Source organism: Carassius gibelio, chromosome A24, assembly GCF_023724105.1.
Source record: "Carassius gibelio isolate Cgi1373 ecotype wild population from Czech Republic chromosome A24, carGib1.2-hapl.c, whole genome shotgun sequence".
In the NCBI taxonomy this organism is placed as follows: domain Eukaryota; kingdom Metazoa; phylum Chordata; class Actinopteri; order Cypriniformes; family Cyprinidae; genus Carassius; species Carassius gibelio.
Window position 1 is genome coordinate 2,926,985 of NC_068394.1, and position 27,174 is coordinate 2,954,158.

A 27,174-nucleotide genomic window follows, 5' to 3' on the forward strand; every position below is an offset into this window, starting at 1 on the left:
CTTCTAGGATCCGATTTTAATTTAATTAACAGTAAGATGTCTTTGAATGGAAGGGTCCTATTTTACATCTAACATGAAAAATTGCGTTTTAGCAATTCCATGGATCTCTGGCAAGTCCAGTGAATAGTTTATCCTCAGAAGAACTCATTATTGCAGACGGAAACTGACTTTGTCAGCTATCCAGTGGCTTTTTTGGTGTGTAATCTGCATCTGATGGTCAGTGGGCGGTCAGCGGATGTGCTATCTGAGGCTGACACTATTATTTTACAGGAAGGTGTCTTACTTAATGCAATTTGATATATGCAAACTCCATTTGACATTCAGATTAAAATCAGCATAAAAAGGCTTCAAATCCATTCTGATGTGTGCAACAAAAAAAAGTCGTCTTGGAAGGAAAGCTTATTGGCTTAATTTACCCAAGGCAATGAGTTTCCTCACTTTTTTAAGTAGTCGACTAATCACTTTTTACATTGAGGCAAAGAAAGTTATTATATTTTGATTAAAAGATAATAAAGAAACATTTTTTTCTATGCAATAAAATGCACTCATAACCCATTCAGAAGAACACCAGGATGGTGTATTAAGTAAATAAAGTGAACTCTGACTTTAAATTGTACTAAAACCTCCACTGAAGATCGCTGTGAGCTATTAAACTTTGACATTAGGAGTCAGTTATGTTTAATTGAGAGAGTTTTTCCATTAATGAAAGAGCAGATATGGTGTACATTCTTGACAAGAGGCTAAAAATGTAATTAAAAAACCCTCAAGGGTGCTGATGAACCTCTTTATATCTCCTCAAATGTGTGAGATGGTTAATCTGTCCGTGGTTACAGAAAATGAAGCGTAGCGTGTCTCGGCAGTAGACCATGTAATTTAAACTTCACATCTAAACATCTGGTTGTTTATGTAAGCAGCCCTCATCTCTGGCTTCTCCTCCCGGCGCTCATGCAGCTCCAGACTCTCTCTCTCTCTCTCTCTCTCTCTCTCTGTTGTTTTGAAACACTGATCATCTCTGATTAGGAGGAAGTGCTTCCCTCCAGACATGTGGCATTTCACACTCATTATACCTAGCTGTGATCGCTCCTCTTTTCTTTATCGTTAAAATCAGTCCTTTTCTCTCTTGTTCTGATTTATTGTGTCTTTATAACAGAGACTAGTTTATAAGGATTAACAGAATACAGAAGGTGGATTCTGTGTGCCATTTATTTTTTAAATGCATTGCAGTTAGACTCTAGTGTGGCTTGCAAAGTTGCTGCCTTTAGAGTATTCCAAATCAGTAGTTGTTAGTGTTATCTAAAATTAAAATTAAACATTGTTTTTGATGCCTGAAATACAGCTAAAAATCTAATAAATGTTAGATGAAAAACTCGAAATGTAGCAACTTACTGAAACTGAAGTACTAAAACTACCAAAAATGAAATAAAATAAAATGACAACTATATATATATATATATATATATATATATATACACACACAAAAAAAGTTTTGAGTTATTAAATTATTTAAATAATAATTTATTGAAAATGTACTTACATTCGGTCATTCAAGAATTGATGGGAACAGATGTTGAAGAAATGTAGCATTGCATCAGTTGCTCACCAATGGATCCTCTGCGGTGGATGGGTGCCGTCAGATTGAGAGTCCAAACAGCTGATGAAAACATCACAATAATCCACAAGTAGTCTAAATGATCTAAAAGCTGCATGTTGTCACATACCTAAAGATGTTTTAAACTTCAGCTGTTGCTTCCTGCTAAAATATGAGTCTTAATCCATTTTATTGCGCTCTCTATAGTAAAAAGGTCATTTCAGTTTGAAGTTAATGATGTTTCTTACAAACACACGTATTTTCACTTCACAAGATTTTGACTACTGGACTGGATTACTTTTGGATTATTGGAATGTTTGGACTCATTCTGACGGCACCCATTTACTGCAGAGAACCATTCGGTGAGCAAGTGATGTAATGCTACATTTCTCCAAATCTAATGAAGAAACTCATTTACATCTTGGATGGCCTGAGGTTGAGTACATTTTAATTTTGTTCATCTATTTCTTTGTGTTAGGATGCTTCCTTAGTAGACAGCTGTCTATGTAGACAACAGAACATACAGCACTCCACGCATCACTTTACAATCAATCGAGTGATCCAAAGTGTTAGAAAAAATCCCATTTATTAGCAAAAGCAAATATCTATAAGCTGTTACATTTAGATATTTAGATACATTTTACAGGTCACGACGATTGCGATATATATATACAGGACATCATTTAAGATAGTGTTCGTCATCATCATAAACCAGCATCACTGTTACAGTTACAATGTATTATAGATCTCCTTTGTTAAGTGGTTACTTTTAGTGGGCCACATACTTCATAATTCATTGGTAGAAACAGCAATAAACGGGTTTAGTTTTAGTAATGAGCTGAAATGAATGCTAAGCTTTATTTGTGTTAGTACTTCCACATCCACACAGCAATCACATACAGATGCACTACTATGATTTGCAACAGATTCTCAGGGAGTGTATTCTACAGCAGTCAAAACCTCTTTAAGATTTAGGGTATCATTTAAGGTCATTCACTTCACATTATGTCGGAGACATTGATAAACATCAGTGGAGATTCACAGATTGATCATACATACAAAGACAACGTCATAATGAAATATCAGCACTCACTTGACTGGGCTTTGGTTTGCTTCGACTCTGATGAAACCCTGAAGCCCGGCTCTCTCGTTCTGGATGATTTCATGTGTGTCTGTTAAAGGTTTTGGGGCAGATTCAAAAGTCAAAAACCACTTCCTGTTGTGTTCTCGTGGGATCCAGGCTTTAAAACCACATGACTACTACAACAAAACATATAGAGCCATTACCTTCAGGGGGCATAGTGAATCATTTGACCCTTTAAACAAATTATTTTGTGTTTTGTGACTCACTCATGAGTGTATAGCTGTTGAATTTCAGATGAAAATACCCTGTAGCAAACAAAACCGTAGAGGTAAAAGAGAAAAAGAAAATCCAAAACATGTCAGGGGTGTTAAAGCATCAGATGTACAACCTAAATCAATGAAGACCCCCTAACATCTCTTACCTACAGACTGAGACTGAATTCGGTGACCTTTTGACCTCTAGTCACTGTACAGAATGAAGCCAGCGAATGTGCTGTACTTGTTGCTGTTCCCGCCGTGCGCTTTCCCACCGTCCAGCTTGATGAAGATCTCGTCCCCGGGGTCGAGGTGCAGGATGACGGTGTTTGAGGCGTAGTCATAACTCTGATCCTGATCCTGAGCGATGGCACTGGCTCTCACCTGCAAAGAGAGGAAGAGGAACAAGAGAGACCTTCAGCTCAATGTGACATTTAATGCAGCTGTTCAGTTTTTAGAAAGAAAAAAAAAACATGAAACTGAGTGACTAATTATATCTATGTATAAACTGTATCTTTTAAAATTTGGGCTCAGTAAAGTTGTTTTTTTACAAAATGAGAAAAGAACACAATAGCTTGGTCAAAAGTGACAGTAAAGACACTTATAAATTATGTTAAAAAATATTTACATTTTAAGTTTCTTTGATGATCACAGGAATAAATTCCATTTGAAAGTATATATAAAAAATAAACATTATTTTAAATTGTAATAATATTTCACAATATTACTTTTTTAGTAAAAAGTATTAATATTATGCATACATTTTTTTAATATTATGCCTGGTTAGCATAAAAGAGCCTTCTTTTGAAAAATGGTTATATGTATATATATTTATCTTATGCATTTTACATGACAAACAGGTAAACAAATAACATAACTTTCATTTTTGGATGAAGAATTTCTTTACAGCTTTTCTAGGTGACTGAAACACTGATTTGTTTTGTTTTTTCTTCCTTCTTATGCAATACCATATAATCTCATTACTTTGAGGACATACTGTCTGACACACTTAAATTACCAGCTGTACTTTTCCCGACAGATTAAAATGAGCTTACAATGTTTTCATGTATCCGTTTCGAATAGCTGATGGTTTATCTGTGCTTCTTCTAAAGCAGACCTTTTTAAAAAATTTAATCATGAAAATGCAATCCGAAGTAAAGCTGGAGACGAACAAGAATTGGATGTTCCTCAGTTCATTTAAATACAAGAATCCTATAAAGGAAATGTGGTTTCAAGCCTTAAACAATCATACATGATCTCAACAATTCTGATAAAACTAACATGCATTAATATACAATATAATGAATAACATGAAAGCTGCATTAAAAAAAGAAAAATTCTCAGGTATATGTATTTGCATGTGCATTGCATTAAGTAAATGGCACAGCCAAAATGAATTCTAAATGAAATTAGCATGGTGCAATCTGGTATATGTTACTGAAATCCACTATTAAAATAAAGACACCTTGAATGCAAAATGGTCAGTCAACAGAAAGCATAACTTAAGAAGCATAACTTGTCATGCCATTGCCAGGTCTGTAATAAGCAATCGAAAATGGACATTTTTGTCAAGAACTTTAGGTGATTTAGTTTTTTCTTCATTCAACTGCATATAACCTGTAATTGAATGGCTATCGCCTATGTAGAAAAAGGCTGTCAGGCGTTTTACCAGATGGCAATTGAGTGCCTTAAAAGGGACTTTGTAAAAGAACTGACAGATCAAGCTGCTTCTCACTGTGAATAGTGAGCTTGCATCCAGTATGTGGCACATTCCCATCACTCTCCTTATTATTTCGTACCTCTATAAATAAAACAAGCGACCTCCCCTTTGAAAGCATTCAGGTTTGGGCGAACAACTTTAAGTAAGTTTGAGCTAATGGGATGAAAAGAGCTTTAAATGTGTTTATTTGGGAGCCTGAGAGGATGGGCGATTTTGTCATTTAATTGTTTGATGGACAGGGACCGAAGTCGCTCAGATCTGAGGGCATCAGTCAGACGGTGAAATGCTGTCGCTGTGGGCCATCCCTGCGCTCATATGAGTAACACAGCTGACTCAAGCACACAACATGCGTGGGTGTGTATTTTATACATGTCTGTCATGTGTGCTTCCATGTGCATGACTGAACAAGCACGAGGGAATTATAATTAGCGCCTAAATATATATTCAGATATAAATAACGCCTCAAATATATATTCAGATTAGCCATGTGTGCAGTGTTTGTGTCAAGACTTCATGTCACAAAGATACTCAAGTATTTGGTGTTGCTGTTGCGGTTCATATATTATTTATATATGTATACTATATATGTATAAATAGATGGGTAAACAGAGTTATATATGGCTGACCATTTCTTTTACATTTGGTTCCACCAATCTTACTTATGAACTATATTTTTCCTGTAAAGAAGTAAAACACCTTTAAATCTTGCATTTATAAGCTTTTCACGATAGAAAAATAATATATATGCACACACACACATCTTAAAATCATTAGGCAGGCTTCAATGCATATTCTGATGTGTGTGGCATCTTTAAAGTATTTATTTTGCCTGTGTGAAAGACTCATAGTGAATTTGTGTATGTGTTTGAGTGGCTGTGGGTGTTTAAGAAGGGCCCTGATTCAGAATGACACACTGAGGGATGCCAGAAGACAAGCATAGTATGTACACACACACACACACACACACACACACACACACACACGCACATGCGCACGCGCAGCAGCCCTCCTGACTAGAGGCGAACTCTTGGTTCACTGAAACCTTTCCTTGTTTACAGTTTACATTGACCACAGACATGACAGAAGTTCATCTCAAACATGAAACTGATCTTTGCTTGAAAGCAACCCTAAACGCACTCTCCATTACATACGGGACATCCTTCGAATATTCAAATTGAAACCCACTCAAATAAAATTATTCAGAAACTCGAGGAATCACATCGGCAGTCTGTGGTTCGTCATTGTTAAGTAATTTTTGAATTGCATATGCTGCTGGAATAATATGCACCTTATCTTTCCATTAAAACAGACATAAACGCTATTGCAATGTGAAACAGACCTATACTTTTGGGACTGAATCTGCAAGAAATGTGTGTACTGTAAATCTTTTTTTGTTCCCTCTGATAATAGCTATAGGCATTATTCATGGTCAGGTACGGCATGAGTAGCACATGTTGTGTACAACATAATATGACAAAAAAAATTAAATATGTAAATAAAACAATTCAGATTTTAAGATTTGTATTAAGTTTGATTCAGTTATATTAATAATAGTAAATAATTTTCTAAATCTCTTTACAGTGTAGTGAAATACATCATTATTATTACAGTAAAATTGTATTATAAAATATGTTTTCATAAACCTCAGTACAGGTGTGTTAGCAGCAAAACTCTTACCTGTCCATTTTTCATAAGATCCGCCCACATACTAGTTCCATCACCTCCTCTCATGAGGACATTGTATGTGAAGAAGTACGTTCCTGGAAACTTGCACACAAATTTCCCAGTCGATCCATCGTAGTTATTCCCAATGTTTGTAACTATGTCGTCAAACCTCAGAACCTCATAGCCCTCCTGTGGGTTTCGCAGACCTGCGTAAAAGGCCACGCGGGGTCCCATGCTATAGACAGCTGTCCCCATTCCCGTAGCTGTTCTTCCACCCAGAGCAATGTCCGGTCGTTCTGTCTGGTTTTTATTTCCCGGTGGCCCCATTGGTCCTGGAGGACCTGGCTCTCCGGGTGGTCCTGGAGGTCCCGGAGGTCCTGGTAGCCCTGGTTTTCCTTGGCGGCCGGGTTTGCCCTGTGGTCCGTGGGCATAGGTGGGCAAAGGGGGTCCCATGCTATGATCAGTCAGCGCCTCAGCTTCCAACTGAGTATTAGTTATAGCCGTGCCTGTACCGATACCGGCCACAGTGCCAGTTTTTTCCAAGAATGGATCGCAGACCATTCGGCAAGTGCCGAGCATCTCATACTGACCTCCGTTTTCACTGCTTCCCGCCAGATGAACCAGAACAGGAATGAGAACCACCAACACCAAGAGCAGCATGACAGCCACGCCAGCCCCCAGCAGGGTCTTCCGTCCCAGGCTGAAGCGGGAAAGCGGCTGTGCCGCCAGCACGGAGCTCTCGCCGCAAGCCGGAATATTGACCTCTGGAAGTGAGAGGGAAAAGCTCCCTCAGTGTCAGGTGCTCACAGAGATGAGAGGGAAAATGAGAACCACAAGGGATATCAGATGAGTGTGTGTGTGTGTGTATGTTTGAAAGAGCGAGAGAATGAGAGAGAGCATTCACTGTTTCAGCAGGTGAGTGGAAAGAAGTGTTTGGGCGTTGAGGAAAGAAGTAGGATTGAGAGAGACAGAGAGAGAATGCCCTTCTAGTGGGTTTCTTTGTATGACTCAAAAAGGACAAGTGGGAGGAGGCATTCTGCAAATGAAGAAACAGTGAGAGAGAGCGAGAGATAATCAGAGAGAAAGAAGGGTATTTGGAGAAACCCAATGCCAAGTCCCTTAAGTGTGTTTTTTGTGCAGTGTTTTGAAATATGATTTGATTTTCCACTTGTTGAACAGTAAGACACGATGGCAGGGTTTAGACGTGGTGGATAGTTCAAACACCAAAGGAGAAGGAAGACAGGGAAGAGATAGTATGTTTTCTCTGTCTGCGTGATGGCCAAGTAAATATGACGGATGCATTCTAAGCATCAGTTAATTGAAAGGGACACCTGCTGAGTGCAAGCAAAATGTTTTTTCTGCTTCAATCTTTCTCCGTCTCTCAAAACTACCCTCAATGAATCTTCTTGGCATCGTTATGCAATTATGTCATAGTTTTTTTATGTGCACTAAACACATAGCAATTCTTCCTTAGCTTACTCGGATTATGAGAACACACTACGGGTGTGTGCATAATTGTCTAATTTCATTAAATAAATGCTAACTTGTATAAGAGTTGGTGATCATTTGTTGTCTTGTGCCATGATCCAAGTGTCCCAGGAATAGCAGGCTGCTGTAATCAGTGCTTTAAGTGGCCCAAAAGAGGTGCCGGTACTCTATTATAGGCAAAATATATATATATATATATATATATATATATATATATATATATATATATATATATACAGAGGTGTCAAGTAACGAAGTACAAATACTTCGTTACTGTACTTAAGTAGAAATTTGGGGTATCTATACTTTACTTGAGTGATTATTTTTCAGCCGACTTTTTACTTCTACTCCTTACATTTTCAGGCAAGTATCTGTACTTTCTACTCCTTACATTTTAAAAATAGCTTCGTTACTGCTTTTTCATTTCGGCTTGTTTTCATTCCGGCTTGTCATCATTCAAAAAAAAAAAAAAAAAAAAAAAAACTATCCAGATAAATCGCGCCATCCGGATGGAGTGAATTTGATTGTGGTTGGATGAGAAGTATTAACATATACCATTCCGACACCCTATTGGTTTGTACGCGATCCATCGCACCTGCACGTGACACAAATCACATCACAGTCCAGCCAGGACAGACAGTTTTGGGTTCGTTTATCAAAAAATATATTTCTTAAAAGTAGGGTTGGGTATGGAAGCGGTATCCGATCGCCTCAGAGTCAGTCCGCTTAAATTTCACATGAAACCAGCGTCAGACCGGTCTCCTCCCGTCTTTCAGCGCGCTCTTCAATCCGCAGAGGCGCAAACCGCGAACGGAGCAGCGCATGCGCACTTAAACAAACAGAGGACACAAGGTGTGTGTTTATCGATAGATTGTTAGAATATCCATATCTGTGCAGTTCTTTGTCATAAATACAGTTTACAAAAGGTCACGAGGTAGCAGTCGGTTTCTCATCTGTAAAGTTTTCGCTCATCACATATTTCATTTCGCGATCCCCAAACTGACTCAAATGATTTGCGAATCCGCTTTTAACTCCCGAACTGACTCAAATGATTCGCGATCCCACTCCAAACTCCCGAACTGATTCAAATGATTCGCGATCCCCAAACTGACTCAAATGATTCGCGAACCCGCTTTGAACTCCCGAACTGACTCAAATGATTCGCGAACCCGCTTTGAACTCCCGAACTGACTCAAATGATTCGCAAACCCGCTACGAACTTCCGAACTGATTCAAATAATTCGCGATCCCCAAACTGACTCAAATGATTTGCGAATCCGCTTTTAACTCCCGAACTGACTCAAATGATTCGCGATCCCACTCCAAACTCCCGAACTGATTCAAATGATTCGCGATCCCCAAACTGACTCAAATGATTCGCGAACCCGCTTTGAACTCCCGAACTGACTCAAATGATTTGCGAACCCGCTTTGAACTCCCGAACTGACTCAAATGATTCGCAAACCCGCTACGAACTCCCGAACTGAATCAAATGATTCGCGATCCCACTCCGAACTCCCGAACTGATTCAAATGATTCGCGATCCCCAAACTGACTCAAATGATTCGCGAACCCGCTTTGAACTCCCGAACTGACTCAAATGATTCGCGAACCCGCTTTGAACTCCCGAACTGAATCAAATGATTCGCGAACCGTATACGAACTCTCGAATTGATTCAAATGATTTGCGATCCCCAAACTGACTCAATGATTCGCGAACCCGCTCCGAACTCCCTAACTGACTCAAATGATTCGCGATCCCGCTCCGAACTCCCAAACTGACTCAAATGATTCGCGAACCCGCTCCGAACTCCAAAACTGGTTCAAATGATTCACGCTCCATACTCCGAACTAGGAAGAATTAGGAAGCGTGCATTGTGAAGGGCGCTCTGAAAAGCGGCAGTGAAGGCAAAGGATTAAAACCTCTATTAAAACCGATGTCCAAATGAATGTACTGGTACGCTAAAAGCACGTTCTGGGCGCACGGAGAGGTGGTGGACCACTCAAGAGCTATATTTTTGAAGTGGCGGTACTGAGTACCGGTGCGTACTGGCCCACTTAAATCACTGGCTGTAATGAACATAGATGTATGGAGATTAGAATATTTACATTACATTTGGTCATTCAAGAGCTATTTTGATCCAAATTGCATGCAACTCAGTGCAACTCCGACTTCCCCATGGCATGTACCTGAAAAGATCAAGAAATAAACACTATGAGATGTGAAAGGTGGATTATGGCTCAGACTTCTTCATCATCCCAATTTACTAAAGCCCAGTGTATGAAATCAGGTTCCATAACAAGTCTTTGAAAGTTCAGAGTGACATGCTCACCAGCGAATAATTAATCACTATGTTATGAATTTTAGCCTCCAACGAAGTTCTGATGAGAGTGTCAGAAATAATCCTGCTCTGTGGCTGCTCCTATGACGGTCATCTAATTAAGAATTGGTTTGAACTGCAATTAATGACGTACTCCGTGAGTAAGACAATAAAAGTCGGTACAAATCTTGGTGATTTTTCTTTACATTTATAATCACTTAAAATTGACCTTAAGTTCACTTTGAGGAATGAGCGGTCCACAAATCCCCTTCATGCAGTTCAATCACTTTAATTCTTTGTCATGCATGTCAATGAGGATGTCAAAACCTGACTAGAGCAAACACGAGCAAACTCCTTAGATGTACATCACACAGTCTGGACCACAAGCTTTTATGCAAGATCTCATTTAATTTGCATTTTATGCATTTAACAGATGCGGTTTTCTAAAGCAACTTACATCACATTCAAATTAAGCATTTCTGTCAAGCAACAATCATTAAAGGGGGGTACCTTGAGTACCTATAGAGTAGTACTGCATCCTTCATAACTCCAAAAAGTCTTTAGTTTTATTATAATTATAAGAGAAAGATAGTCTGTTCCGTTTTTTTTTTGGAAAAACACGAGCGGCTGGAGGCGTGACATGTGGGCGGAGCTAAAGAATCACGAGCGCCAGTAGGCTTTTGCATTGACAGCGTCTGGAAACTGTGACATTACCGTGAGGGAAAACCCATCATTCAAAACAAACCATGGCTAACAGTCAGATTCAGCCGTTTATTTATGATCCAGAATCAGATCCAGAGGCTGAAATTTAACAAGAGCAGCATCAGCAATGACGTCTCTATGTGGTATGTATTGAAACTGTATATATTTGCTTAGTGGTTTTGGAAAATGACTAAGTTCCACTTTATGTCGTCTTTTTTTTTTTCTTTAAAGGTGTACATGTGGGAAGTGTTTACTTGATGTGCTTACGGGCCGATAGCTAAGTTAACAACACAGAGATATTTGAAGCAGTTTTACTCACCGCATGCGGTTCCAACACACGATCGTGACCCTTTTTCGTTGGGACTGCATTATCCTTAAGAAGTAAACGATACGCAGATCCGGCGTCAAACTGGGCCTTGTTTGTAAAACAAGCATCTTCGAAATGCAGGGAACAAACACTTGCACAACTCCGTTGATGCTCTGTAAAAATAAACTCCATCCACTGGTCCCTTAATGCTGTTTTTTTTTTTTTTTTTTGGTAATCTGTGCAGTGTTGTCTTGCCCTGGCAACCAAAAACACACTCCTTTTGTGACATTTCGCTCTCGCTCTGGTCAGTGAATGTCTGTGCTCTGCTATACGGGAGCGCGCGCTCTTAGAAGTGCACTTAGGACCCATATAAGGAAATTCCGCTCCATCTAACGTCACACAGACCCATACTCTAAAAAAGCTTTCCGAAACTTGTGACAAACAAAAATACTCCTTCAAACGTACAACTCAATTTTTGAAACTTTGTCCATGTTTAGCATGGGAATCCAACTCTTTAACAGAGTAAAAAACTCAGTATGCATGAAATAGCATTTCACCCCCCCTTTAAGGATAAAAAAAAAAACAGCACTGCCTGCACCAACCTTAAGCGAAGAGCTCAAGATCACACAGCCGTTGAAGCAGGTGGTAAATGGTTTCCTGAGGTTGCTGGTTTATTACAGGTCCTTTCTGGCCATTTATTTAATGAATGTCGGGTCTGAAAGAAGACCTGCTTGGAAATGCACAGCCTTGGGCTTTAGATGGGCACATTACTAATACCGTGGTAGAATTTTCCATGCAGGACACCTGAGTCTGATTCCCAGCCAACGCAAAAGACATCCCATTGCAGCTGTAGGGGCTGTAATCAAACCAGGGTTATTATCGTTAATCAAAACCAAAACCATTTTAAAAAATTTTTTGTAATTAATATAAAGCCAAAATAAAATATAAACAGTAGATGGAAAAACTCAATGAAAATTAGTTATGTTGCCTTGCCAACTAACCAAAATGAGTTATAAAGTAATAATAAAAATTACAAAAGCACAAAAGGGGGGCATTTACATAATACTGTTTTCAACAAAACTTTTGAAAAGAGGACTTCAAAGTGTAATATTTGAAAAAGTTACCATTATTATCTTTGTGTAAACTACAAAAATGCTAATTTGTGGAAATGGTGACATCATGCACAAGCATATTAAGTGTGTGCGTAGTGTTTCTTTACAACGTGTGTGGATCCATGTGAACAGGGATCATTTTGACAACATTGTCATCTGTACGCAAACCACAAAGGAAAAACATTTCGACATTTTTAGTAGATCATTGTCATGTAAACGCACCCAAAATGACTATGAATTAAACTGAAAATACACAAATTTAAAACTAAAATTCTAATTATTAATAAAAAAATACAATAGTTTGTAAACAAAACTAGAATAACACTAAACAAAATGGATTTTATTTACTTATCAAAAATAATTCCTTTTTTACACAAATTACGTACATATAAAAAGTGAATTTTCTCATCATTTTAAAATGATATCCAACCGAAGTTCATTCAGAAATATTTTGCATTACAAAAGTAAAATGAAATCAGAATTTTATTCATTGTTTTTCATTTCAAGTCCCTGGTTGCAATGGTTTAGCAGTTAAAGGGAATAGAGAATAGCTAATAAGCCATGAGGAGTCACCTGAGGAAAACACGTAAAGTGACGAACCCCCCCCCACCCCCCCCAAAAAAAAATCTCAATCCCCATGTCTTTCCAAACCAAACTTACATTCTTATTTGGAAAATGCTTTGAAAAATTACTCAGTTTTACATGTATACAATGAAAGTTAATGGCATCCAATGTTATTTTGGACCCCACCAATTTCATGGTATGGATAAAACACTTCCTAAAACATCTTTTAAATTCTATACAGCATAAAAAAAGTCATACAGGTTTGGAAGGACATGAGGGTGATTAAATCATTTTTGGGTGAACTATTCCTTTAAATTTATGTTGCTCCAGGGTTTTTCTCTGTCTAACTTCACGGTGCCTTTCATTTGTTCCACCGTACACAAGTCTAAAACCAAAGGGGAGTTTTCACACCGACATTGCATACTTTTCCATCCACTCTTGTGGTTTGTGATGCTGTCATGGGACATGATGAAGACTAGGGGAGGGTTGCTGACTATCACGGTGAGTCACTGAAACAGAGAGAATGTTGATCATTGGCTGCAGGAAACGAAGGCCATGTGGAGCTCCGAGCGCAGTGACTCAAACCGAGGCTGCGGTGCCCTTGACGCCGGCCGCAGTAATGCGACAAGAACAGAGACTTTTCCAGCCCTCCCTATGTAATTTACTTCCTCCACTGCTCTTGTCCTCTCTATGCCTCCGCCAGCTGAGAACAACAAGCCCCTTGAGTCAGTAACAAGCCCCCAGAGAGATGCACGCGTCCTGCTCATCCTTGAGCGAGGGGGGATTTCTTGTTTCTTATTTCGATTTTACTTGAAAGCAAACATAATGTACAGTTAAACCTCAGGCTGGGCCGGACAGACCATAATGTAAGCGAGGATGATCTTAGGAGCTGTGTTTGCATGCATGTGCTCAGTGTCTGCATGCATGAACATATATGTGTGGGTTTTTCTGGAGTTGTCTCTATGTCTTGCAGCACACAGAGGAAAAGAAATAGCTGGTAACTTTAAAAACGATGAAAAGCATTAAAAACAGCTGTCCAGTCATTTTAGCATCATCTCACCAGTTACACAATGCATTCACACAGCATAACTCACACTGTTTTATGACCACTGCATCTGAGGAACACATACTGAAAAATATTCTAGGAGACATTCTGCAATGTCACAAACAGCTTCGAAGGGAGAAGTGAAAACATCAGGAAATAGACCTTCCTCGAATTCCCTACATTCATTTTTATTATCATGTTTTTGTGCTGTGTTACAACATAAAAGAACCCTGAAAAATGCATGCACAATTTCTCTGCATTTTTCTTAACGTACCCTGGAAAGTTTTTTTTCTCATAGTCAAGGTGACCTGAAAAAAAAAAAAAATCCAATAAATATCATTGTGTCTCTAATGGCCAAACTTGACACTACTTCACATGCATATTTAGGTATGAATTAGGAATTTTTTTTGTCTTATATTGCTCTTTAAATGCAAAGAAATTATGTCGTTTGTATGTGTTTGTGTTGTTACACATAGCAGGAATAAAAAGAGAATAGATATGAATGCACATATTAAAATACTGCCCAACGTTATTAACTATTTTGATTAATAAATATTTTTATTATGGCTAGAAACCAATGAACAACTAATACTAAAACTTTTGTTTACATAAATATTAAATTACTAAAATAAACAAGTAAATTTAGGCATCACCAAATTATAAAGATCAGTATAAAATAAACATTAAGAATTTTATATGACAGCAAATAAATGTAAAAATAAAGAAAAATAATAATTTACAATTAAATGTCCAATATCTACTTCCGACACACTGACATAAAATTGATGTAAAAAGTTTAAATTATGAGACGCGTCTCATAATTATGACATAATATGTCAAAATAATGATTAAATTTTTTATATGTGGTGGAAATGGGCTTTCATAAATACTGATCCCAATAAATTAATCTCTAATATCAGCCGATAATCAATATAATGACAATATATTGTGCATTGTAAAAAGACACTTTCACCTTCAACTTCTGGGTTCTGCGTGTTTTATGTAAAACATTATATTACTTTTCATTAAGTGTATGCAAAAATTAGCCAAACCAATTAACAAAACAAACTGCATGTTTTTGGGAGATGTTCATTTCTTTCAGTCCTTATGAATTAAACATTATATTGTTTACAAACCAAAGGTTATTTACTCTCACTGAATTGCTGTTTTGGTTCAAGGTTTAATAAAGCAAAGATTCACTTGTCTTAGTATTATTAGGAGTGATTGTTGTCTCTGTGGAGGCCTTAAACCTCAGAATAAGATCAAAATGGAAATCAAGATGCTTTTGATTTACATGCCTGCTTCCTACGGCATGGACCGCAAACACTCACTCACACACACACACACACACACACACACACACAAACAGTAGCAAGCCAAAGCGGACTTTTTTGATGTCAGAATGGTACCTGCCCACAGATCAGTGTGTTTCTGTGTGTGCTTTGTGTTTTCCACCCACCACACAGAGCGACGTGTCAGTTTGAGTTTGCGTTGCAGGCTGTTTGTAGATGCACACACATTACTCAGAATCTGTGCTTGAGATCTAGATGACATGTTACTGTTTGAATTAAATCTGTGGATATCTTCCATATTCACACACAAATACAGACAAATACTCTTCACTTGCATAAAGATGCATCTAATTTCACAAAATATTTCCTAATTATTGTTAAGTGGTTGGTTTGGACATAGTTAAAAAAGACTATGAGACACATATTTATCTGAAACTAAACAACACACATTTGTCTGATGATTATTTTGATTTTTTAAAATGATTTACAACTGATCTGGATTATATTAGTTTTTATATTTTTATTCAGTTCAATTTATCAAATTGGATTCCCATCTATATTAACTAAACTAGCATACATTTGTAACACATTTGGACATTTATTATCTTAAAAAAATTAATGATTGTGGATAAAGAGGGCAAACATTCAGAAGTTACATCTTTGTGGAAGCACCAACCTCCTCAGACCAGAAATAAGCTTGGATTCACTATGAAATGGTCCAAATCATAAATGAGAGGTTGAGAGGTGTTAGACTCCCCAGTCTGTAGTAGACTACAATGACTGAAAATGAACTTGAAAACGTGGATTAATTGTTGATTTGTCTTGAGCTCATCCACAATATTTACTTGTCGCCATCGTGTGGCAGTTTGCTCTTATTACTAAATGGCCGAGGAGTAACTTGAGATAAATACTGTATTTAAGACATCGTTCAAAATAAAATAGCACAACATTTGTCGTTTTAGACTTGCCAGCACTCATTGGTAATACATATGTAAGCAACACAGACAAACAGGTCGTGTGATGCCTCGTGAACTTACCAATTAAAAATTTACCAAACATACCACATTTAGGAGTATGCAGGTCGAAGTTTACAGTCTCATCCTTGGGTTCTGCACTTTCACCTCAAAGTTACTCCACATTTCTGAATGCTCTGTAATGATTTTCCATAGAGTTTCCCGCCCTCTGCGCTCAGGATGTGCGCATGCTCAAAGCGTTTTTCCATAAAAGATTATCGTAATAATTTATTAATGTGTCATTGTTACTAATCATGAAGTGCAATGATAATTTTCTTCACCAATATGTAAATTAATTTTCTCAACATATCTCCATGTGCTCATCAGTCTAATACTCTGAACTTTGACCTTGTACATTTTATACACAAATTTTAAAGTTTTAGCATTGATATTATCAATGAAAAGAAATCAGTGTACAAACACAATTAAAGTGATTTAAATCTATTATGAAACCTTACACATTTTATTTACTTTAGATTTGTGTTATGCACACTGGTTAGACCTTGTACTAATGCTTAACCAAAGTAAACAAAAATAAATCATAAATTAGGCTTTTTTATTATTATTACGCAAAATAACATAAAGTGAAATAGTTCATAGTATTTAATAATTTGGTTATAGAATGATGCCTTTTACAAGGAGTTTACTTTTTTACTATTTGAAATCTCTTTCTTCCTATTTTCTATTTTTTCTCCATTCTCGTGTTGTCTTGCATGCTTCACAGTCTCACACTTTATTGTTATCTAAGGAGTTTAATTACCTGAACCTTAGATCTAATTTGCTAAATATATTAAGCATAGAACCGTGTTGCCATCATCCTTGAACTGTGCCAGTAAAGAGGAAGAGAGAAAACGCAATAGAATTAATGATTCACTTTCATTTCTTCGCCTCTTTCATGTACTCTCTCATCTATTTAGTGGGATTTCTGTCAATAGTTAGGTGCATTTTCCATGTTGTAGGTCCTGGAGGAAGCATTGGATGAGGCTTTTTGCTTCTCACGCAAACTCCAACACACAGCTGCATTAACAACGCCCATGTTCTAGGATTACTTCTACTCAGTTATGCAATACTAAAGCATGATTTGGACTTGGAACCAGACTGAACAAACCCTCGTTTCATCGGAGAGAGGAAGAGAGGCAACATAAGAAGGTAATAGTGATTTATTTTCCTCTTTTCTTTGCAACAAAACCACATCCAGTTTAATCAGTTCTGTTTCTGCAGCATTTAATCTTTTCCTTATTACTATCTAAAGTTTTTGTTGAAAAAAAAAAAGTTTCTAAAGTTTTGTTTGTTTTAAATAATACCTACTGTTCAGGGATTCAGAAACACTGTGTGTGTCCATGCATGCACTCAAGCATGAAGTATTTTCCGGAATTATAGGAATGTGTTAGATCAAATAAACACAGAGCACAATTTTTGTTCAAGGAATTACAGTTTTATCATGTCATGCATAAAGTCTGTCTAGTAAACATTAATGTTTTTCTGTGTATTAGGGAGCAATGAATGTCTTAAAATCTTCATGGGGTCTTCTGTTGCTATTCGTACTCCTCTCCACCGACCTTCCCTCTGCTCTGGCCGGCAAGGTCCTTGTTTTTCCTGTGGATGGCAGCCACTGGGTCAACATGAATATACTGATTGAGGACCTACACTCCAGCGGACACCAGGTCACCGTGGTTCGAACCGCTAGCAGCTGGTACGTCAAAGAGCATTCACCGCACTACAAAGCCATAACGGTGACACTACCGGAGCCAATAAACCTTGAGAAACAAGATTTCTTCATCTCGTTCCTGAGCAAAATGCTCGAGATAAAAAAACATGGAGGATCACCACTTGCGTTCGTTCAGTTCTATTGGCAGATGCTGACGACTCTCTATGGCATGCACTGGCAAGCAAGTCAACTGGTTGTGGAGATTTTTGAAAACCCGGTGTTGATGAAACAGCTCTATGAGGGACATTACGACTTGGTTCTGATAGATCCAGGTTTGCCTGCAGGTGTGCTGGTTGCTCATAAACTCAAATTACCAATGGTGTACAATGTGAGATGGATCACCAGCGGAGAAGGGCACTTTGTTGTCGCGCCTTCTCCAGTTTCATATGTCCCAGCAGCAGGAAGCCAATTGTCAAACCACATGTCGTTTGGAGAAAGGCTCAAGAACATCTTCCATTATGTGCTAAACATGTGCATAGACCATTTTATAGTGAGACCAGAATATGACAAACTGGTTGCACGCTACTTTGGACCCGAAACTGATTTCTACCACTTGCTGCAAGGCGCAGATATTTGGCTCATGCGATCAGATTTCGTCTTCGAGTTCCCGCGTCCAACAATGCCAAACATCGTCTACATCGGAGGCTTCCAATGCAAACCCTCCAAGCCCCTACCTCCAGACTTGGAGGAGTTTGTGCAAGGTTCAGGAGAACACGGGGTGGTTGTGATGTCGCTTGGGACCCTCGTGAAAGGTCTTCCAAGAGAAATCACGTCTGAAATCGCTGCAGGTTTTTCTCAGCTGCCTCAGCGAGTCATCTGGAGGCACTTAGGAGAGCGTCCTCATAATCTGGGAAATAACACTCTTCTGGTTGAGTGGCTCCCTCAGAACGATCTTCTCGGTCACCCTAAAACGCGTGCATTTGTCGCTCATGGTGGAACAAATGGTATTTATGAGTCTATCTACCATGGTGTTCCGGTGATTGGGATTCCCTTGCTTTTTGACCAACCTGAGAATATGTTGCGTCTCAAGATACGAGGGGCTGCTAAGGTTCTTGACGTCACTAAACTGGACACCCAGAGCTTTTTGGAGGCAATGCAGGAGGTTTTACATCAGCCCTCGTACAGGGACAATATGCAACGGCTGTCTAGGCTACACAGAGACCAGCCTATACAACCTCAAGACAGCGCCCTCTTTTGGATAGAGTATGTCATGCGGCATAAGGGTGCAGCACATTTACGTACAGACTCTTATAAGATGCCCTGGTACTCATATCACTCTTTAGACGTGATGGCATTTTTGCTAGCAGTGGTGTTGGCAGTAGGCGGAGCTGTGGTTCTTACAATACGCTATTTGTGTTTTAGACTGTGCAGGAGACAGAAATCAAAACGTGAGTGATGCATTGATGAACACTTGTAACAATTGTTGGTAAAACTTTTTTTATGAAGCCTGTATTTATAATGTATTATAGAGGTATTCTTAAGGAAAGGATCCCCAGATGAATAGGGTAAAAAATTACTAATGAATATCATTATACTTCCTCACTTGATTACATAAGCAATTACAAGTTTTCTTAAATGATGTTTAAATATCCAAAGGAGGCATTATCTAAATATATATGCACTGATTAAAGATACCATTCCAGAACAGAAATGTGAAATAAAGCCTTGTGCATTTTGGATATTTTCTTTTCACTAGTCTGAACCAATACTTTGAGAAAAGAGCCCAAAATTGTGACCAATGCATGAAAAAAAATAAATGAATAAAACAATTCCATGTTTGTAATGCCATGTCTTATTATAATTAATGCATAATAGCTAAATTAGTAGTTTGCATGACAAATAATCATAACAGCAGTTATATTGTCTATTTGCAGTTACCTTTAAGAGCACTTTTACTTTCGTAACTATAATGCATTTCAACTTGTAAACTAATGTGTTCATTTTGTTATATAAAACATTGCACTCCTAAAACAACAAAGAGTTAGGAATTATTATAACCGTAGTTTTGATTATTCAACACAGATGATGCAACACAGATATAAAATATAGTGTTTTTATAAGGCATTATGCATGCATTATGAATATCCTTATTTAATGTATTCAAAACAAGCCCTTCATATTTTGTTAAATGTATTTTTAGATATACATTTGTTGAACAAGTTTCAAACTTAAACATTGACATTCAACAACAGAATAAAGTACAGCAGAATACATGCATTCAGTATTTCATTAAAAAAAATTCAGTGTCACAGTATATTAATATCGTGATCACAAATCGTACATTATATCAGACTCTTTTACTCTTAGTGTGCAGAAAAATCACACACCCACTGTGTGTATTTTATTTACATCATTGTGAGCCACACAAACTGTATACTACATTCAATCTTTACTTTAAAGCTGGCTCTTACTTTAAAAACTGAGTCTTCATTTACCTACCCTAACTTCATTCCAATCATTTTCATTGCTCTGAAAAACAACAACTCCAAAATATCTTCTTTAGAAGAATGAAAGTCACACAGGTTTGGAATGACATGAGGGTGAGTAAAGAGTTTTTATCACTTTCTGGGATAATGTAAAAGCATTCAGTCCCTTAAACTACTCTTCCAGACCACAATGTACACTATGAAGGGTATGAGAAGGATAGGCAGCAGGGTGGACACAAGCACGACTCCAGCCGGGGCGTCCAGTAAATCCTCTTCATTCCTGCAAAGGCTGAAGTACTGCTGGTGTATCTTCACAAACTCCTGCTCCACAACATGATTAGGGTAAAAGCAATCAGAGAGACTGGATACGATGTCCATACACACAGTTAACTGGTTGTAGTATCTGGACATAGGCATGTGAGAGAGAGACAGCGAGAGAGAGAGAGAGAGAGAGAGAGAGAGAGAGGGAGAGGGAGAGAGAGAGAGAGTCAATAAAAAAAGAAAAAGCTGTGTTTTGATCTTTCTATTCATTAAAGAATTCCGACGTATATAAAATGTATCACAGTTTACGCAAAAAATGAATGTTTTAATGAGCAGCAAATCAGCATATTAGAATGATTTCTGAAGAATCGTGTGACACTGAAGACTGGAGGAATGATGCTGAAAAAAATACAATTTATATTATATTCACATAGAAAACAGTTGTTTTGAATTGCATTTATATTTCACAATATTGTTGTATTTACTGTCCAAACTTTTAAAATGTAGGTAGTGCTACTGTTGTCTTATGAATTCGTCTTAAAGTGAGTTGTGCAGTATTTGGCAGAAAACAGTGGCAAAATCATTCTGGTTCACAACAACAGTTCTTATCTATCTAGTTCTCTCTCTTTTAATAGACCAGAAGGTCTCTGAGTCCTCTAAGTTGCCAGCAACAGGCTTCAAGATTATCTAATCTTTTTTTAAAACATCCTTCAATTGTTTCCCTGCTCATTTCCTTCCTTTATGCATATACTATGTAGTTTAGCAACATTTGTCATTTCTCAGTACAACTTGTGCATACAGAATGAAAAGATAAGATAAGATAAGATAAGAAACACTTTATTCGCCAAATGCATCAGCAGATACACAGGAATTTGATATGGCCATCAGTAACACACAAACTCAACACACAAACATATACGCGTATAGCTGCAAAAGCATGCCTAAAACAATCCATCAAATAATAAAATAGTCCAAAAATAGTGATTAAAGTGATTAAAGAGTAAAATACGATACTACTCTAGAAGTGTCTCCTTTTAAGTAATGTCACATGACTTACCTTATCACAATCTCCATAATACACCAGTTCTCCCCTCCAATTTCACTCATGACTTCACTGAAAATCTCCGAGCAATTTCTACAATAATCCTTCAACTTCTCCTCTCGACAGTGACTGAAGCGTTTTTGAAAACTTTGATTCTGAAAATTCTCTGAGACACAAGAGATTTTTTAATGGCTGATAACAAGTGATCTAGTGAAGATTAATAGCTCACACATAAAGCATCACAAAACTGTCTTACCACTGTCCTCATATGTGACGTTGGGTCTCTCTGAAAAAGTGAAAATGTCATTATGAATGTCAAAAGTGTATGCGATGAGATCAAGTTTAAATAATGCAGACATTACAGTACGTACCCGTGTTTAAATAATTGTTCAGTTCTTGCTGTACACTTTCATTTTTGACTCTGATACTCTCATCTTGAGAAAAGACCATTACAGAATGAATAAAATGACATTTGATCCTTCTTATTATGAATGCAATACAATATAGTGTGAACAGACACTATTCACCATCCATTGGCATTTAAAAAAAATCTGAAATCTGAAAATATTTCTGTATTAAATACACAGAAGAAAAACTAAAAAAAGACATTAAAATACAGTAGTGTCCCTCATTAACTGTATAAATCTCCATCTTTGAGAATTAAAAAAAATTGATATAAACTTACAGGTGCATCTCAATAAATTAGAATTGTCGTGGAAAAGTTCATTTATTTCAGTAATTCAACTCAAATCGTGAAACTTGTGTATTAAATAAATTCAATGCACACAGACTGAAGTAGTTTATGTCTTTGGTTCTTTTAATTGTGATGATTTTGGCTCACATGTAACAAAAACCCACCGATTCACTATCTCAACAAATTAGAATATGATGACATTTGATGACACTGAAAGATGATTTAGTAGACAGTCCCTTACCTTCAAACTCTGTTCTGTTATCTTGCGTCGTTTGACCTGAGAATATAAATAAACTTATTAATGATCACCCATTTTGCGACCAGATATTCATTAACACTACAACTTTTTTATAATAAATCTATTCTATTGCAAAGAGGTTGAATGTTTAGTGCAGCAGTAGCGAAGCTCACTGATTCATGGAATAGCTTGTAATATGTTTCATGTCTCTCAGATAATTTCCAAATATAAGAGCAGTGGCATCGCTGTCAGACGTTCATACAGATAATCTCATGCTTTATGTTAGATCTTAAACTGAAAATCTCCTACCACAGATCATAGACGGATCCAGCAAGAGCAAAAGAAGTCCAAAAAGATAAAACATTGTGCAAGACAAATGATAAATGTCAACTATATGGAGAGAGTGAGGGAGGGTGAATAAATGGACTTGGGTTAGCTGTGGCCAGAGCATTTAAGGGGAGAAACAAAAGAGGGGGGTGTGTGTGTGTGTGTGTGTGTGTGTGTTGTGTTTGGTGCGTTTTCCTAAAGAAAAAACCCCACCCATTCCCATCCGCTGGGAGTTTGAGGATAGTTTGGGATAAGACATTTCTTGGTAGCTCCAGTTAGTGGAAAGATTTGTGATTGCATATTGGAGCAAGATCTATTGAGTTCCTGTCCTGATAAGGCTCTATGATAAATGGGAATTATACAATTTAATAACAGGATTACATGATTCCTGCCAACTTCCAAATGGCTCTTCAACATGACTTTCACATCCAGTAAGTGTGCTTTAATATCAGATATGTTCTCATTAACATCCATTTCCCTGACAATCTGAGATTCAAAAGACTAACAGGCAAAAATATTAATTTCACACACTTTTCTTAATCTTTATATATGTTTTATGTATGCCATATTTTGGTCTTTGACAAGCTACAATTAATGTTTTCTATTTTTACCTAACTCTTTTGTGTTTTTCAAAGAGTTGACTTTTGGTCGACTGCATGAACACAATGGGGGTCAAGGGGGGGGGGGGGTAAACTTTGTGTACAGCCTTTCCAAAACAGACGCGGTGAAACTTTGCATGAAAAAAAGTCACAAAATTGTAAGAATAAATAAATAGTTGAACTATTTTCAAGTAATTAAGAAAAAAAAATCCCCAACACTACAGGAGGGTTAAAAGCCTGTAAAAAAGCTATTTAGTTTTTCTGCATGAACAATTTTGCATGAAATATGACCACATGCATTCTGTATGATTGTTGTGTGATTGGCTAACGTTCGAGGTAAATGCGCTCTATTTCCATTTATAGAATTGCTGGCTAACATGTGTTTTAAGTGGTTGCATTCTATTTTACACTCCTACTGTGTTAAGGGAAATTACAAAAAAATCAACTTTTATTATTTACATTTCCTATTTTACTCTTAACAAATCATAAGTCATCCATTGTTTGTCTTTTGTCTATAAAGAACCTTTTGTGGAATGGAAAGCTTCCATGGGAGTTTAAGCCAATAACTTCAATAAATAACCTTTTTTATTTTATGTTTTTTAAATGTTGTAATTGTATGTTGTAATGTTGTATTGAAAAAGGAATAAAAATGTTTTTTTAAGCCCCCTTTTTGAGTCATAAATCATTAATTTCACTAAAAACACTCTAGATTTCTCTCTAAGCAGCTTCTTGTGGTTTGCAGGTGTGACTTGAACTGTAGAGGTTGTTTGATTTTTTTTCCTTCAGACTGACACCTTTCCTAGTTTCTATCTGAAAACATATATAGTAGGTTACTACTTCTCGCAGAATTTCTGTGGCCAGCACCAATGTTGTCTGCTGCAGACTGCAATACAGAAGAGAAATTTATGTAATGTACAGCAATTTAATTTTTTTTTTTTTACAGTTGTAAACTGTAAACTTTTATTTTCAACCCTGTTCACAATTTTCCGATGAATTATCTGATGTACACACAGTATTCTGACATAAATTAAGCTTTCTGTCTTAGTGCCATTTTTTATTTACAATAATGCAATATTTACAAAGAATCAGTGTAATTTAGCATTATCATCAAGATGAGTAAATAAACTTCACAAAGTAAATTATGCAACACACAAAAAAACTCAATTTCAAATAATGCACACTGCAGTTTTAATACATTTTAATAGCTAAAGATGTCTCATTTTCATGATGAGATGCACCTGTAGTCTATTGTTGCTAAAGAAAAACTAAGCCACTCCAGGGAATGTGAAAAATATATTCTTATTCATTAGTAAGCTGTGTTCATTTGTCTTTCTATAGACAGATTTCTAATGAAGAAATGCAATATGATTGCAAAAGAAAGCTTTGTCATAATTACTTCTATTAAAACTGTGTCTCAAATTCAGATAATAAAACACAACAGCTGAAACTCCATGATGTCGCCAGCACAAACAGCAGGATAAAATCATTTCTTGGCACACTGTTTTTTTTTTCTCATTGATTACCCCAAAATTATAAACGTTTGTGCTTAACATTTCTGTCCTTTACAGAAACTATAAATTCAAGAAGACGCAAGAATATGAAAATGATATTTACATTTTCATCGCCAACTCAGCCGCACAAAATGTTTTTTAAATTTTTTTATTTTGTGTGTTAATGCAGTTTTTGTGCATCCGCCCAAATACGTGTCATAAGGGGATCTCCAAACCCTTACATCTATATCTGAACGTAAAACACGCGGCTGATTTGCGTGAGGTGGCATGCCGTTTGTGGAGAACATAGGAGAGGTAGTCATGCAACAAGACCTGACATACTTTGTCTAAAAGGTCATTTACTGTCAATAAATCAACAGAACTGATTTAATTTATACTTTTTGTTCATATAAATCCTAATAACTGAAAGTACTCTTATGATGAACCTATATAAAGAATACTTTAGAATAAATATTAGTTTAAATAAATTAGCGTGACTGCTGATTGTATCATTTTAAGAGTCTAAAAACTGTCAAAACCAATAGAAAAAATAAAATACAATATTATAGTGGGGTTTAAAAGTCTACAATGAAAATTTTAATTTTTGTAAACTTTTTTTTTATGTATTTAAACCTGAAATAAACATAGACAAACAGAAAGAAGTTATGAGATAAAAACCAAATACCAGGGACACTCACTCACTATGTTGATTATATAATCTGTAATGAAAACATTTGTTAAATTTGATTAAATAAAAATGCAAGGAACTTTCCTGGTAAAATTCACAAAGAATTACAAATAATCTGCAAGTAAGACAACAAACATGACATTTTGAGGTAGAAAAACTAAAATAGTATTTTCCTGTAAAACGTGCTTCAGTAATCTTTATTTAAAACTTCAGAATTTTTATTTATTTATTATTATTACCTAATTCAAAATATTAAGACAAAGCAGTCGAAAAACTAGTAGAATTATATATAAATTAAGTCACATTTTGTTAAATTTTAAAATAGGTCTATATGCATAATGTTTTTATTGTTTCTCTGACACTTTTTAAGATGAACAACTGTGCAGACTCTTTCACTAAACTGATTTTTGACATGAAGCCAGCAACACTCCATGCACAGTGTCAAATAAAAAACAGGACTTATTTCTGCAAATAACTCACAGGAAATGGGCCATAGCTGGTTTGGCGATGTTGCCACTACTTAGCATGTGTCACATCCTGTCACAAACAAACCAAAAAGCTGCCCTACTGATGAGTATCTTTATTTTGAGCACAGTTGTCTGAATGGCATCCAGTACTCTGAGAAACAGTGTGTGCATGTATGCATTCAGCAGCCCGGATCTGTAAGTAAATGCTTAGAGTGATGCCAGATACAAAATAAAACATAAGCATAAAATGAACAAACAAAACACAGCATGAGGGAAAAGTGCTGATCTGAAAACATGGCATCTTACTACAGCAGGGTGTGAAACTAACACCCAACCCCACTCAAAAGCAGGCACGCTGTAGGAAATTTTGCTTATTTGTATATTTTGACTACGTGGTAAAAACGGACTAAAATTAGGCATTTGTAAAATCTCAAAGGCAAATGTTTTCATGCATTTTTAGAGTAGAATTCATTTACTAAATAAATGTCTTGAGTGAACTTAAAATGCAGTTACCGTAGTTAAAATGTGCCCCTTTTGATCTACTGTAATGTATTTGTGTGTAGGTTCAGGTTGAGATTACTGTATTGCTATTGCATTGATTTGATTTATATGCATTTTCACTCCTTGCACATGTTCCTCAGATGTGACAAAGTGAATTGAACTGAATTGATTTGATATGCATTGATCATTAACACTCATTGAAATAAAACACTTTAAACGCCACACTCAGTCTGTAAAACATGACAAACAGTCATCTCACTAGTGATTTTGACAGAGGAACAAACCCATCCTGACATCTCAAGACAACAACTTTCTAAACATGGAAATTTGTAATAACAGATTTAGATGTTTAGATTAACTTTCGACTAACAATATCATGTTTCACAATAACAAAAAATAAAAAAAAATGGCTTCCAAATAAAAAATATATATATGTAAAAATAAAAAAAAGTAAAAACAATTTAAATTGGGTCACTATGAAAATTCCGAGATTTTTTACTCTGTGCTACAGTCTACAGATGTTAACAACATTTTCAATGCATAATCATTTAGATCGGAAATTGTCCAGCTGCACTAAA

At 36.7% G+C, this 27,174-nt stretch overlaps 4 protein-coding genes across 7 annotated transcripts in view; 2 read left to right on the forward strand and 2 right to left on the reverse strand.

Annotated features, from left to right (window-relative positions):
- Positions 1-2,157: 2,157 nt before the first annotated feature.
- Positions 2,158-16,320, reverse strand: LOC127945943 (C1q-related factor-like). Of its 2 annotated transcripts, XR_008150980.1 has the most exons (5): positions 16,180-16,320; positions 6,324-7,075; positions 3,094-3,310; positions 2,939-2,977; positions 2,158-2,848 (listed from the first exon to the last, which is right to left on the reverse strand). XR_008150980.1 is itself a non-coding variant. In XM_052542153.1 (4 exons), the coding sequence occupies exons 1-3, from the start codon at positions 16,199-16,201 to the stop codon at positions 3,131-3,133; spliced, it is 954 nt and encodes a 317-aa protein (XP_052398113.1). In that variant the 5' UTR covers positions 16,202-16,320; the 3' UTR covers positions 2,158-2,977; positions 3,094-3,130. The 2 variants fall into 2 exon arrangements, 1 of the variants encoding a protein (XP_052398113.1); XM_052542153.1 differs by having other exon boundaries at positions 2,158-2,977.
- Positions 16,321-17,003: 683 nt separating this feature from the next.
- On the forward strand, positions 17,004-19,632 carry LOC127945932 (UDP-glucuronosyltransferase 2A2). Its single transcript, XM_052542131.1, has 2 exons — positions 17,004-17,304; positions 17,649-19,632. Exon 2 carries the CDS (start codon positions 17,655-17,657, stop codon positions 19,257-19,259), a length of 1,605 nt encoding a protein of 534 aa, XP_052398091.1. The 5' UTR covers positions 17,004-17,304; positions 17,649-17,654; the 3' UTR covers positions 19,260-19,632.
- Positions 19,633-20,306: 674 nt separating this feature from the next.
- LOC127945952 (receptor activity-modifying protein 3) lies at positions 20,307-22,965 on the reverse strand. 3 transcript variants are annotated; one of them, XM_052542168.1, is made up of 6 exons: positions 22,834-22,964; positions 22,528-22,563; positions 21,964-22,026; positions 21,849-21,878; positions 21,608-21,758; positions 20,307-20,692 (listed from the first exon to the last, which is right to left on the reverse strand). In XM_052542168.1, exons 1-6 carry the CDS (start codon positions 22,886-22,888, stop codon positions 20,449-20,451), a joined length of 579 nt encoding a protein of 192 aa, XP_052398128.1. In that variant the 5' UTR covers positions 22,889-22,964; the 3' UTR covers positions 20,307-20,448. The 3 variants fall into 3 exon arrangements, with proteins under 3 accessions (XP_052398128.1, XP_052398129.1, XP_052398130.1); XM_052542169.1 differs by lacking the exon at positions 21,849-21,878 and having other exon boundaries at positions 22,834-22,965; XM_052542170.1 differs by lacking the exons at positions 21,849-21,878; positions 21,964-22,026 and having other exon boundaries at positions 22,834-22,962.
- A 135-nt stretch (positions 22,966-23,100) lies between these two features.
- LOC127945920 (formin-like protein 1) overlaps positions 23,101-27,174 on the forward strand; it is an 84,483-nt gene continuing 80,409 nt past the window's right edge. The window contains exon 1 of the mRNA XM_052542109.1: positions 23,101-23,282. The gene's annotated coding sequence lies outside the window, so the exon portion shown is untranslated. The remainder of the gene's footprint in view (positions 23,283-27,174) is intronic.